General features: G+C 45.0%; 2 protein-coding genes across 2 annotated transcripts; both read right to left on the bottom strand.

The window, feature by feature from the left end:
- Positions 1 to 6,826: 6,826 nt before the first annotated feature.
- LOC1279865 (ATPase inhibitor mai-2, mitochondrial) lies at positions 6,827 to 7,893 on the bottom strand. The gene is made up of 3 exons (XM_319645.5): positions 7,678 to 7,893; positions 7,306 to 7,441; positions 6,827 to 7,224 (listed from the first exon to the last, which is right to left on the bottom strand). Exons 1-3 carry the CDS (start codon positions 7,845 to 7,847, stop codon positions 7,096 to 7,098), a joined length of 435 nt encoding a protein of 144 aa, XP_319645.5. The 5' UTR covers positions 7,848 to 7,893; the 3' UTR covers positions 6,827 to 7,095.
- Positions 7,894 to 8,483: 590 nt separating this feature from the next.
- Positions 8,484 to 11,756, bottom strand: LOC133393006 (nucleolar transcription factor 1-like). The gene is made up of 6 exons (XM_061655797.1): positions 11,220 to 11,756; positions 10,748 to 11,154; positions 10,543 to 10,664; positions 9,482 to 10,432; positions 9,296 to 9,400; positions 8,484 to 9,191 (listed from the first exon to the last, which is right to left on the bottom strand). The coding sequence occupies exons 1-6, from the start codon at positions 11,293 to 11,295 to the stop codon at positions 8,744 to 8,746; spliced, it is 2,109 nt and encodes a 702-aa protein (XP_061511781.1). The 5' UTR covers positions 11,296 to 11,756; the 3' UTR covers positions 8,484 to 8,743.
- Positions 11,757 to 13,989: the final 2,233 nt, after the last annotated feature.

Below are 13,989 nucleotides of genomic sequence, written 5' to 3'. Positions count from 1 at the left end.
ATCCGGCACGATCATTTCCTCGACAACCAAAAAAAGCTTCCTCCAGCCGCCGCCAGATGCGCTAGTGAAAATCGAATTTACACCAGAGAGTACGATCAATGGCCCGGCCTTTACGCAAGCGAATATAAATTTCTTCCTTCGCGAATTTGCTGATCCTAATCCAAGTAACCATTGTTTTGTCCTCCCAAATCCTTTCACGTCACAAAAATATTTTCTTGAAACCCGAACAATCCGGTCCGAGCCGATAATCGGGTTAACATGCAAGGGTCAAATTTAGTATAAAAGTAGGCCATGCTTTCAATAAAGAGATATTCAAACGTAGAAGTTCCCCAAGTAAACACCTTTCATTCCAACATCCGAAATAGGACAAAGTCCCTGGAATTCCAAGCTAAACATCCCCTTCCATCTGCATAGGCTTCCCAAACATTGGATCAGAAGCATCTAGCGGGAAGCACTGGTTAGTAGGCAAAGTATCAAAGGCTCTATCCAAAAGTACGCTGTTTGATACTCCTTCGCCACGACCCTGCGACTCTTTCTGAGAGCCAATCCTTCGCGTGGCCTGCCGGAGAAGATCGGCTCGGAACAGTAAGAATTGCTGAAGTGCGCCAATATCTTTCCAATGAGAACTCTTGAGTAATTATATATTTTTTAAACACTTTTACTAACAAACAATCCCATTGTTCCCGTCATCGTACTCACTTCCTGGCTATGGGTGCATTAGAAAAAGTAAGTAAACGTCGAACTGAGGAAAAAACCCTACCTCACTCACCCGCAATCCGCAAGCCACAGGAAGTGTACAGAAATTGCGTCCGCTAAAGGGTTCTGCGCCATCATCCATCATCGCGCGCGCGAACCCCTTTCGACAGTGTGTCCCGTCGCCACGTGCGCGGTCACGGCTTGGCACTTTCTGCTGCATTTTGTACCGTTCATTCTCTTTCTTCTTGTGCAATGAATTGCCACTTCCCGTTCGAAGATGGTGCTGTCCCGGGACACTGCCGGAAGTCACTCTCCGTCTTCCTCGAAACCTCAGCCGCCGTACGAAATTATGGCACAATGAGACAAACGGTACACCGTTTTTTAAAAGAGTTTCTTCCAGCTTATGTATCCCAAAGGGTAATCCTGATCCTTGTGCACGACAGACACATACATACCGAACGCTGGCTGGTCAACGAACTCGAGCGCCGTGTGGCCCGTTTTGTCCATTCATCAGGCAAGTCTAGCCACCGTCATTGTTCCGGCAAAGCGCGATAGGCCATCCTTTTGGGACCGCAAGCGCCCTGTTTTCTCGGAGTTTTTTTTTGTTGCAGCGACTGTCAGACACTCACACGTGGGCGTGGACTTAATTGGCGGGAGGCTTCCTGGTGGGTTGGAATGATGAATAGAGAGAAAATAAAATTAAAGCACAACGTCAATACACGAACGACTGGGACGCGCTAGTGCCTTGGTGGGACCCTGGTGGAGGCTCTTTTTAATAAGTGCTACACCCTTCTATTTCGCCAACTCCAATCATACAGAGATTGGGAGGAAATGGCACGAAACACGAGTTCCCTCGATAGCCCGATCGATTGTAATAAATTTACGATTAAATTACAATCGCGATCGAATTACGAGCACGGGGGAGAGGCCACAGCACAAAAAAGCAAGGGGTGAGGTTTTATGTACGTATTTGGGCGGGCAAAAAGGACAACCCTTCTAATGATACCACCACCATCACCACCAATCGATCATACCGGTAAGGGTGGCGCGACAAACCTCGATTTGATTAGGGCCGAGAAACCGAATTGTTGTAAAAGGATAATCAAAACGAAGTCCCATTTACAGTTACCGAGCCTGTGCCAATTGATTCACCGCAAAGTGGATGTGACGGAGTGTCCTGCAGGCACACAATGCGGTGGGCATGGTGCGAAACATTCCTAAGCCGTTCCGATATTTCACCGTTCCTCAAAAGGGGGTGCTTCTCTCCGTGCGTGTGTGGTTTCCTTTTTTTCTGTGTGTGTGTTATTGCTTCATCTATCCTGTTTCGTGTTTCATCGAATTAGGTCACGCGTCGAAATAGTGTCAGATTTACTGTACCCGTACCCGGGCCCAAGTTGTGTTTTCCACGCGTGTTTTCTTTTGCAAACCTTTTTTTTTGTTTTGTTTTGTTCGTCTATTTGGTTTGCTTTGGGGGGAAAACGTGTACACGAGATGAATGGTAGGCGATAAATCGAATTCCAGGTAGGCGCTGGGATGAAGATGATTTCATCTGTCAAAAGGAATCGGAGTAGGCGAACTATCCTTTCACTGTGTCACGTGGAACGAGCCAGAGCAGCAAGGTGCTTTAAGAAAATAAACGTAAAATAAGATACCTCTCCCCTAAAGGTAAGTGAAGCTATATTACAAAACCTAACAGATAAGCGAAATCATGTGAATAATGTCCTTTCTTATCGTGCGTGAAATCACAGGAGGAACCTCCAAACCTTACTCTGCCGTCCCGTGTCTGGGTAGATAAAATTATAAGGGTCACCACGTGCGGCCTTTTTAGGACAATTATGACGTAATTTTGGTCACACAGGAGGTGCCCCTATCTGGGTACGAGTGTGCCTGTGTGCGTTTATTGCACTTCACCGCCATACGCCGCACGAACGCGGGTGCGCCACCTCTACCTCGAGGACCGACAGCACGTAGGTACACACACACAGTTTATATGGGGGCTGTCTGGGAAATTTACATTTCCGAAGGGACGCCGCCGGTAGACCATCCGTCAATTTAATCACATTCGGAGAGTTTCGGGGATGAGTGGGGTGATGCCGTTATTATTTTTTTTGGCACTCTAATGCTTTATTAAATAATGATGGCAGATACAGACAGACAGACAGACAGAACCGAGCCAGACATGCAATAACGTGTTGCATTGATGGCGGAAGAAGGAAATTCGGGGTATTGTAAATATTACAGCTACAGAAAAAAGGAGGATGTAAATTATAAAATCGTAAATCGTTCGACAAGAAGGTGAGTGCATCGAACAGCTTAATCATGAAAGTTAAGCACATCCTTGTTGACACTAAAACGGCATCACTAATATTGATTTTGATTTTCTCCCCCAAAGGTCTTCCAGCATTAATTGATTGGTCCGTTAAATTGTAATCCCGCCTGGTGTTCCCGGATGGTCTTGAAAACTGAGCAGCACACACCACGAATGCCTGGTCACGTTCGGTTATGTCCAATAAAACGGACCGGCAAGCAGAGACCTAGTGTGGCACGTGCCACGACCACAAGAGTGTCATGTACAGGGCACACATCGGAATACGTAGAAGGTGGACTCAACAGAGCAACAACAAAAAAGGTAGGATCTTCTCGTCTTTCGGTAAATTTAATACCTCCACCAAGCACGTGTGTGTGTTTGTGGGAGAGAGAGAGAGAGGGGGAGAGAGAAAAAGGGAGTAGAAATAATAAAGTAATAAATAGGAATAAAAAGCGCACCCCTAGCGAGTAACGCAAGGGCCCATCTTTACGCGTTGCATACGCAAATGGTGCGCGTTCGATGCGGACCCTTCTACTTCAACATCGCTTCCCCCGTTTACCATCAGCTTAATGTGTCACACACGATCCAGTTTTGATTACTTAATTTGTTTTACATGGAACAAGTTTAGCTGTGGTGCTGTGGTGGTGGTGGTAAAGATTTACAATTAATTACAATATCGAACGTGTGTTATTAGAGGGGAGAGCGATGCAAATCCTCACTTTAATATACTTAAACAATATCGCAGTCCTTTGGCTAATACTTCTAGCGTACACTAGTGACGATAAAGTTGTGCACAGTTTATCAAACAATTTATGCAGGGAAGTTTAACTTCTAGGAAAAGCGCTTCATGCGTTAACCTACTCCCCCATCATATATCGATTTGTGTGTATATGTGTGTGGAAAACGGCGAACGGACACCCAGGCAGTCGTCGTATCTTTCCACTTTGCTTCGGTGTGGTAAGCAGCAGGGACATTATTTAAATACCATCACATACTTGACATAATTTCGTCCCATTCCCACCCCACCACAACATGCTCAAATGCCCCTGCCGAAGGATAAAGCGGAAAAGTAGTTCTAAGGACAGTTCCCCATCTAATCCCAGCCCAGCTAGCCGTTTCGAAGGTCTTCCGGGGGAGGGGCGTACGGGTAAAAAGGGGGGACATTTTATCCCCTTATCTTGTTCTTGCTTTTTCTGTTTCTTCTGGCTCACTACTTCTTTCAATCATCGTTCCATCTTTTGCAAAGACACGGGGACTGGGCATTCCCTTCTCTAGCCAAAGTTCTACATATCTCGTACATCGGTCATGTGGTGCTTGCAAATGCAGATAGTACACAGTTATGGAGGCACAGTTTCGATGACTCGCATTACGCATATTGATGCCAATTTTTTTCTGTATTAAAGTATGCAAAGGAAGCAACACATATCAACCGCACGGGACATTGTGATGAGGTATCTTAAAGTGTAAAACCTTCTATTTGTTTAAAAACATTCAAACAAAACCTGCTGCTGGTTGGCTGACGAAATTTGCACAGCAGGAGTGATGTTCATGCCCCACACAGGCGCAGCACACCAAACGTGAGGGATTTAATTTGCCGAACCTTCCGTTTAATTAATGCCAGTTCCATTTCGGACACGGACGGGTTCCGGGGAGGGACAACAATTATCACACTGGGTAATGATGAGGTTCGAAACAGAGAAGACAAAAACTCCCAGATGTTATCGAATGCGTCGGATGTAGCTTTCGGGAGTTAGCTCGTTAGCGTTGCAACCTGGCTCGTCGGCTCCCTGAGGAGGACACATTTTGGTCGCCGTTTTTTTTGGCGGATCGGTAATTAATTCAATGTCAGGACACACACACACGTGCTTTTCGGTGCTTTTTGGGCTAGGCGCTTTTAAAGGCAGTGCTAAATATTATGTTTGCTAGGGAAGGTGAATGTTCTCCAAAACATGTTTAATGAAATAATTGTTGTGCTGGGCAGGAAGAAAAGGTTTATCTTTTTTTTAATGGGACATTATGTTGGTTTAACATAATTTGTTTGCTAAGTTACTAAGTGAGTAAAAATTAGGCCATACAAATCATTCTGATTTGATTCCATTCAATTTATAGGATGAACCCTACACAGATCATCCAAGAACATTGAAAATACAAAAACCAAATGAAAAATAGCAGTTGAGGAAAGAATTGTCAGTTCGAAATGATCGGTTAGTCAATTAAATACGTTTTTAAATAACTGATTAGCACTTTAGAACATTTGTTTTACTACAAGCAGTAGACATTCCTTTGAGAACGTTTTTCTGTAAGCTTACTAATTACTGGGGTTTAAGCTCTGGAAATTTCGCTTCTTTAATCAATCACATATGCAAAGTTGGTTCCTTCTGATAGGTTGCTACAAGAAATAAAACTTGAAATTGGAAGCTAGAGATGCTCTTGAAAATATTTAACGCAATTAATGCTTGGGCCTGCATGTTTTTCGCATCTACTTGTACATAACTTTACGGTTTAAACGATTTAAAACTTAAAGCTCAAGTATGGGTTTGGAACGAGAGCATTATATTTTATTCTTTTAGAGCTAGTTAGGATCCAGTCTCGTGGTTCAATCATCAACTCGTACGAACTAGCCACGTTTCCGTGGTGAGTTCAAGCCCCGATTGGATCGTACCCCCATACAAGTAGGGCTTTTGACTATCCTGCAACGGGTAAAATCAATACAGGGTTTTCCAGGAGTTCTCATAGCTGTGGAGCACTTTATTTACCCTTTCTAAAGTGAAACGAACTTAATGTAACAAGAATTGGACTCTGTAGCACCCGTGTTGTACATATCAAATAGGAATTTCCAAGAAGCCTGTCCAAAAAGGGTACCATGGAGTCCAATTTCCATCATATTAAGTTCACTTACCATAAGAAAGATTCAAGGAAGTGTGCCACAACTATGAGAATCCTTGGAAAACCCTGTAAGTCACTGAAAGCCAAAGCCCACTGGTGGTTATAGGCGCAAGCCTTGGCCGAAAACGGTCGGTGTGTTGTGCCAAAAGAAGAAAAAAGAAAATAGTAAGGTTAATCTAATAGACAAATAGAAAAATAGTCAATCATATTCTTCAAAATCGCCCAAATTTTAAACGGAATGATTCTGTCTTATAAACACATCATTTGGGTAGTTTGCTCGCTGTTTTAACACGTTTCTTGCATATTTTTTTCAACCTAACCATTGTATTGGTGAAAATAGTTATGTTCATCATAAATATGTATAACTCAAACATTAATATTTCAATTATAGTACAGATTATCAAACATTAATATTTCAATAAACGCTAAAGAAATACATAATACAGGATGTTAAGACTCCTACATAATAACGTAAGAACACGTGCAGCAGGTGTGATTTTTGCAATGAAAAGCAATGAATAGAAATGAACTGAAGAAATAATACAAAAAAAAATAAACAAAACACTACCAAATAGCGCTATTAGATGTAATAATTTTGTATAATAAAAGCGTCATCCCATGAGCCAATTGTACTGCAACGGTGCATTACCGACGAAACGGATTATATTAATAGCTCTACCGCTTCATTGGCTGGTAAACACAGATGACGTAGGTAAATCTGTAAAATTTGTTTTCTCTGCGCTTCAACTACAAACGAAAGCAGCTGCGTATTTCGCATTGAGTGAGTGACAATTTTAATAATGCAATGTGATATCAGTACACGTTAGAAAGGTTAAAAATAGAATTCTGCTTCAATCGCTTTTTTGTTTTCTTTCCCGATACAAAATGTTGCATAAACGAACGCAATTTAAACAGAACGCACCAAAGACGGGACAATTAAAATGATGATTGAACTCTCTAATTTATTCTAACAAACTGTCATCTGAAAACCATCACCACTACGTTCTTCGGGGGACAGGAGAGTACAAAGGCATTGGTTGGGGGATAATACTACAAACATGTTCACCTTCCTTTACCATGCAAACAAATGCACATACAAGACACAGACGCCGCACAAACGTGTTAAGTACTCATGGTACGATCATGATATGTGTGATGTGTGATGATATCACTCTCGATCGCGCTCCAAACGAGTGAAGCTTGATTTACTTCTTCAGCTGCTCGATCGCTTTCTTGTGGCGTGCGATCGCCTCTTCGTGATGTTTGATCGATTCCGAGTGGAAGTCTTCCTGGTTGATGGCTTTCTGCTTCAGCTTGGCCAGCTGCTCCTGGCGCTACAATAGACGGGGGAGAGGAGAGTGAGAAAGAGAGAGTTACTAATTGATGCAGCCATGCAGGCCAAATTATCGACTTACCTGCTTGTAGAAATACTCCTCCTCGTGGGCAACCTCCATCTTGCCGAAGGAACCGCCGGCTTCACGGATCGATCCACCGCCACCGCCTCCCTTGCCAGCACCGCTGCCCATCTCGCCGGCGCTCATGCGAGCGATTCTGGAAGGCAATACGCACATTGGGCATATTAACATCGAAATCACACTATCGACATATCGTGCTTGCACCGCACTCCCAAAATGATAAGCAATTGCACCCTCCGTGTGTCCCGAAGATAAGAAATTAGGGTAAGAAACGGTCTTGGCAACCATTTGGTTGAATACCATTTCAACCTCCAAAGCAGGCGCACAACGCAAACGGAAAATATCAATGTAATGGAGCTTTAAGAAACGTACCTCATTCCGCTGGGAATCATCCAGGTGGTAGTTTTGCGCAGAGATTGCATCTTGAAGCAGATCCTTCTTTTTGTTGAACTGTTTGGACAAACACGAATTGATGGCCGTTCGCCTCGAACGCACAGCACCGAATACAGCAGAATGATGGACGATCCCACACAAGCACACATACACTTTCACACTGACGATGACTTTGACGTTTTTGACAGCCTATCCACGACAAAAGTGCATTGCAACAGGTAGGGTTTTAGGATGCAATTTTAATCTGCCCGTTCGGATGACGGTGGACGGTTTTGAATCAGTAACGATTGATGTACCCATTTTTTTTTAATTCATTTTTTTCACTTTTATTCGTTTAAGTAAGATAAATTTTTGAATTTGCAACACAACCGAAACGAAAAAAAAATATACGCATTTCAATGCAGTCAAGTAAATTCATCAAAGGAGGCACACGTCACTTTCTTTAGAACAACACTACTAGATGCTACAAATAAAACACGTGTTTTTTGTGTTAGGATTCAACGACGTGTATGCACATGCGGAAAGGACCCGCAGGTTGTACCTAGTATTTGGCTTCCTCCAAGTCTTTTGTTGAGCTTCTGAGCTCTGCCACTACCCGTGATTGCAATATATATTGCAATATATATTCTCCCCTTTTTGTGTGTGCCGTAGGTTAGGCGAGCGTTTCCTATTAGAAAGGGTATAGAATTATGGTATCTTCCTTGCCCTAAGCGTCCTGTTGTTGGTTCTCTTTTTAGTTTGTTTTCTGTGTGATGCGTTTCGTAAGTCAAACACAAATGTCTCTATTTGCTTCACCCCCAAGCGAGGGAAGGATTGGTTTATAATGGCGTTATTTCAAGCAGGAACTACCGGCTTCATGTTGCATTTAACTGCTTAACTGTTTGCTTATATACACGCAACGAAAAATCCATTATAAAAAAGAAGGACGTAAAAATAAGGAAGGAAATCCTCGAACGACAGGGCGCCCATTCCCCACAACGGAACGGGGACACCAAGGGGAACTTCCAAAACGGGAGCATAATTCCATATACAATTACTACCATCATTACTCATCGCTACTATCATCATCGTCATCGTCGTCGTCGTCATCATCATCATCATTGTTGCCATTCGTACCCGTCGTGGCCGTCGTTGTTGCCGTCGTTGACGTCGTCTCCTCTTCCTCCTCCTCATCGCTGTCGCTGTCGCTGTCGTTGGGTTCCTCCTTGGGGATCTTTTTGGCCACCGTGGCGGCTGATACCGATTCCTCGTCGCTTGTAGCATCCAAACGAGCCTCCGCCTTCTCCCTTTCCATTTTCGCGAGATACTTTGTGAGGCCCTCCTTCGGTACCGTTTTGAGGTACTTCTGCAGGTCCTTGAAGTATTTCTGCTTTGCTGCGCGCATTTCCGCCTTCAACGTTTCCTTCCGGTGGGTGGAAAGGTTCCGGAACGACTCCTCGCACTTCTCATCCTTGCCGAGGTAGTGGAACTGTCGGTAGTACTCCAGCAGGTTTCTGAAATTTCGGGGAAATGGTTGCAAATAAGTAATAGTGCCATCGTGGCCGATTACCCACCAGTGTGTGCGACTGCGTTTATGCCTGCCCCCCCTGACACTTACTTTGGCGGACGTGGTGGCTCTTTCCTTTTTCCGGTTCGTCCGTTTGAGTCCACTGCTGCACTGCTGGCCTTGGAGCTGGTGTTGTTTGCTTGCTTTTCCGTGTTGCTGTCAAAAAAAAGGGAAGAAAGCCTCACATTACACAACCGTTCCCGCGCCGCTAAACCCGCACAATCTGGTCGCCCTTACCTATCAGATTCGCTGCTCGCAACGGACACCTTTTTATTCTTCTTCGGCGACGGTACAGCGGCTTCGTCCGATACCACCTCCTGGTGGGCCCGTTTCGGGGCCGGGCTTTTCAGGATCGATTTAATCGGTTTCGGAATCGGGCTGCCCAGGTCTGCTGTTGCTGCTGCTGCTGCCGGTGCCGGCGGCGGTGCTGCCAGTGCGGCCCCCTCGCCGCCATTCTTCTTGGACGCTTTGTTTTTCTTCTCCTTCTTGATCTCCTTCGGCACGCTAATGATCGTCGATTCCGCGATCGGTCGCGTCACGTCGTACACCTCGGTCGAATCCACCAGCGACTGGAACGGCCGGTTATCGAGCTGCTGCTTTTCCTCCTTGTCCAGCTTGGACTTGATGAACGTGCGCAGCTGCTCGATTTCCGCTTGCCGTGCGGTCTCGTCCTCCAGGTTGGTGATGTACTCCTGGTACTTGGTGACGTACTCCTGCTTCGCGTGCCGGTACTCGATCTCGAGCTGCAGCTTGCGCACCTTGGGCAGCGATCTGTACTCGGCCAGCTTGTCCTTGCGCCAGGCCGCCAACGACATCGATGGATCGTGCTCGGTGTAGCGCTTCAGGTAGTAGTCGGACACGCTCCGCGGGATGGGTTCCGGCTTGCCGGCCGCCACCTGCAGCATGGACTGCTCCTCCTTCGTCAGCTTCAGCTTGGCGGTGCCGGTCTGGTCCGACTGGCTCTGGAATGCCCGCTGGATGTACTTGACCTTCTGCTGCACGTCCAGCTCATCCCAGAGCTTGCGCAACGCCAGGCCGGTAATTTCGTCCATCTCGCCCTGCTTCTCGTCCCGGAACAGCCCGAACGGCGTAATTGCGGTGGGTTTGCGAGCCTTTTTCGCTTTTTTGGGAGTGGATTCTTTTTTGGCCTTCTTTTTCTTTACCGGCGCTGCATTCGGATTGTCGCGGCTGGTGGGGGGGTGGAAAGAAAAAGTAGCGAAAAACAATGTTCCGTATTAAACACGGTCTTCCGAAAGAAGGAGTTGTGTGGGAAGGGGAGGGGGATTCCGATTACTAACTAGAATTGTGCCAGCTCCTGCTTGTACTGTTCCTTCGCGGTGGCGGCCACGGCTTCGTACTTCTTTTTCTTTTTCTCCGACAGGATTGCGAACTCCTGGCTGAGCATTTTCATCATCTCGGGCTGTAAACGAGTTGCAATTGAACGCAGGTTTGCAATTAAAAATGTCTTTGTAAAGCCTTTGATTTTTTTATCGCTTCACTTACGGCCGATGCGTTGGGATGTTTGGCTTTCAAGGCAGTGAACTTTTCCTTCACGAAGAGATTGTACGCGGAGAGCGGATGTTTGGGTTTGCCAACCGAGTTCAGCTCCAGCGACAGCTGCTCCATATCACCCATAATTTCGGTCAGGGTACGAAATTTGCGTGCCTTCTCTGCCAGCTGTGCGGTGGTCTGCTTGACATCCTCCTCGGAGTGGCCCTCGACCACCACCTTCTCCCAGGGGATCTTTTTCAGCGTGATCTGATACTTTTTCGTGTCCTTCCGGGGCAGCACGGTGCGCAGCTGCTCGAACAGCTTCCGGTAGTCCACCACTCCCCAGCCGGCGTTGGGCGCGTCGTCCGCGATCTCTTCGATCTCTTCCTCCGAATCGCTCTCATCCACTTCGGACGATACTGTAAACAATGCGGGATGCGGTTAGTCGATGTGTGCGTGCGTGTGTGATAGAAGAAATCGTTACCTCCTTCGAACTTTTTCGTCATTTCCTCAACCGAGGGCGCGCGGGCGAACGCAACCGAAAGTGAACGTTTCCTCATGTTGCTGCTTGAGATTTTAACAAAACTGCCGCTTTACACACACACAAACAAGCACAACACAAACTACTCAATGTTGATAAAAACGAACGCGTGCTGCAAGAGGTAGGTTAAGTTGGGTTCCCTCCAAATAGCTATCGAACGGCCGAGCGGGATTACGCTCTATTTCGCTATCGCACTAATTAGAACAGATTGTACGCAACCGGTACAGAAGGCAAGCTTGATACTCCTGCGAAACACACGCCAGCTTTTATAAACACACTTTGTATTTCAAAAACAAAAGCGCGAACCGGCGTGGTGCTGAGAATGCCGTCGCGAGTTTTGTTTCGAACAAATGCGTGTGGCATGGACACCAGTGTGGCCAGATTATTTTGGCGGTTTTCGGTAGGCGCATCAAAATTTTATCGGTAGTTTTCGGTAGGTTAAAACTCGAAACTTAACTCGAGTTGAAAGAAGTGAAAGCGAAAGAAGTGTTAAGCGTGATGGGGGGGGGGGGGGGGGGGGGGGTACTAATGCGCAAAATTTAAGTTCCATATCAAAAGAATATGCATCCTTTACTTAGGATATGGATTAGATTTGGTTCAGCGGTTACACAAATGAAGGTCTTTCTGAAGTGTTGATCTGAAAATGGTACTAGGAATTCTAAACCAAAGAATAACTAAGATGCTTATTCTTTTTTCTCAGTGGTGGCAAGTTCTTTTTCTTGGGGCTCAACGCGACCGCTTAGGGCCACTGCAGTGCTCCATTGGATACGATTTTATCGTACATGCTGTAATTTGATTTTCGCTGGATTATTTAGATTGATTTGATTGTTTGGCTGAGTTTCATCGTTCAATGATTACAAAAAATTGAGATTTTTTCCTTGAAACCCAAATATATATACATCGGTATTTCTGGTCACTTTGCCCACAGGTTAGGCGAGCTTTTGGCGGCCACCGTCGCAAAACCGTCGCAAAACGTCAAAACCGGCGTCGCATGTACTGCAAACCGACGTCGCCAGCGAGCGAAACTCGCAACGATTTCGAGGCGCTGGCGACGGTCGTTTTTGACGTTTTGCGACGGTTATTGACCCTTCGAGTGAGCTTTTGCCCTGCGGTCCAGTGTGGCCAGATTATATTGGCAGATTTCGGCAGGAGCACAGTTGAGAACGCAACCATTTAACCGTCTTGTGTACGACCAAAAAACTTTACGTAATCGTACTACCACCTACCCGGGTAGGCCATACAATTTGTATGGAAGAATGATGTTTTTTGTGATTAAAAGAGTATATTTTTTGAATTTGTAGTAAGATTTGAATGTAAACTGTCTTATAGGTTCATAATAATGTTTTATAACATATCGTTGTAAAATTGGAATTTTAAAAATCCTGTCAATTTTTTTTTTAATCAAAAATGTGCAGTGAGGCACGTGTCTGTGCTCCATCGCATGCGATTTTATCGCACGTGCTGTCAAACGCTTTTTCGTATAATATTGCGATTATTGGGATGATTTTAATAATAAAACGATTATGAAAAATTAAGTTGAGATTGTTCCTACAAAACACCACACATTTAGTTTGACAGATAAAATCGGATGCGGCGTCCGACGAAATAAAAAAAATTTGATTCCGTCGTACGACGAAATCGCACGTCCGACGTTATCTGTCAAATCTCATATAAAATTTTGACAGGCCTTCCGATAAAATCGCATCCGATGGAGCACAGACACGAGCCTAACTCCAACACCCCAACCGGCCTTGCCGCATGTTTTAAGTGGATGAATAGTCTTTTTCTAAGTTTTACTTACGTTTCTTTCAAAAGTTACATACATTTTTCAATTGTTTTGCTTGTTGTATAAACATATATGTTGACGATCTATAAAATATACTCATCTGTGTTGTGTACAGAAACAGTGCAGTGTAACCGCGACTCGATGCTGTCGTGGAACTGACAGCATCCGACGTCCGAATGGCCGTTAAGGGCTTCGGGAGCGATCGAGCTACCGAGGGTTCGCACTCGATCATAGGCTGCGACCCGACACACACAACAGTCTTGTAGCATATACAGTGGAACGTCGATTATCCGGGCAGCTCGGGACCGGGCGTTTGCCGGTTAATCGATTTGCGCGGATAATGGTCTAAGAAATGTCAAATTCATATAAAAATTAAATAATCCACTAGTTTTATGATTAATTCACCTTGAATCAATCGATAAATCGTTAGTAGAATATTATTTTAATCAATAACTATAGGTTGTTGTTCATGAACAACTGTTCATGAACAAAAATAAATTTCGAAAACACCACTAGACACTACAGAGCTGCACAAAAAACTGGTTGCCCACTTGACTATCGCATCGAATGTTCAATGTACGTTTGAACAGCTGTCACATTTATGCGCACGGTTAAGGCGGCGCTCTAGCAGCAATCGAACACGACATCCGACCCGAACAAACCCATATAATCATATGGAGGTGGACTGTCAGACACAAACAAACAAACAAGACAAACATGTTAAATACCATACATTTTTCATGTTCGATGTCGTGTTCGATTGGTGCTAGAGCGCTGGGTAAGCCGCCCGCCGGTTAATCCGCCCCCGGATAATCGACGTTCTACTGTATATTATTTATATTAGAATATAGTGATTGATACAGAAGAGCCGCGTGTGTCCTTTAGTATCCTCAATTGTGCACCAGTCCGAAACACAAAAATCTGTTT

Source organism: Anopheles gambiae, chromosome 3 (genome assembly GCF_943734735.2).
Source record: "Anopheles gambiae chromosome 3, idAnoGambNW_F1_1, whole genome shotgun sequence".
Taxonomy (NCBI): Eukaryota; Metazoa; Arthropoda; class Insecta; order Diptera; family Culicidae; genus Anopheles; species Anopheles gambiae.
The sequence above is the reverse complement of the archived record's forward strand: the minus strand, read 5'-3'. Positions and strand labels throughout refer to the sequence as shown.

Excerpts from the sequence above, each read along its gene's own strand:
- LOC1279865 (XM_319645.5), bottom strand. The coding sequence starts at position 7,847 with ATGTGTGCTTGTGTGGGATCGTCCATCATTCTGCTGTATTCGGTGCTG. Across the intron at positions 7,442-7,677 it reads ATGATTCCCAGCGGAATGAG|AATCGCTCGCATGAGCGCCG; the intron begins GTACGTTTCTTA and ends ATTGCCTTCCAG. Across the intron at positions 7,225-7,305 it reads AGGAGTATTTCTACAAGCAG|CGCCAGGAGCAGCTGGCCAA; the intron begins GTAAGTCGATAA and ends CGTCTATTGTAG.
- LOC133393006 (XM_061655797.1), bottom strand. The coding sequence starts at position 11,295 with ATGAGGAAACGTTCACTTTCGGTTGCGTTCGCCCGCGCGCCCTCGGTT. Across the intron at positions 11,155-11,219 it reads GACGAAAAAGTTCGAAGGAG|TATCGTCCGAAGTGGATGAG; the intron begins GTAACGATTTCT and ends CATTGTTTACAG. Across the intron at positions 9,192-9,295 it reads GAGCCACCACGTCCGCCAAA|AAACCTGCTGGAGTACTACC; the intron begins GTAAGTGTCAGG and ends CCGAAATTTCAG.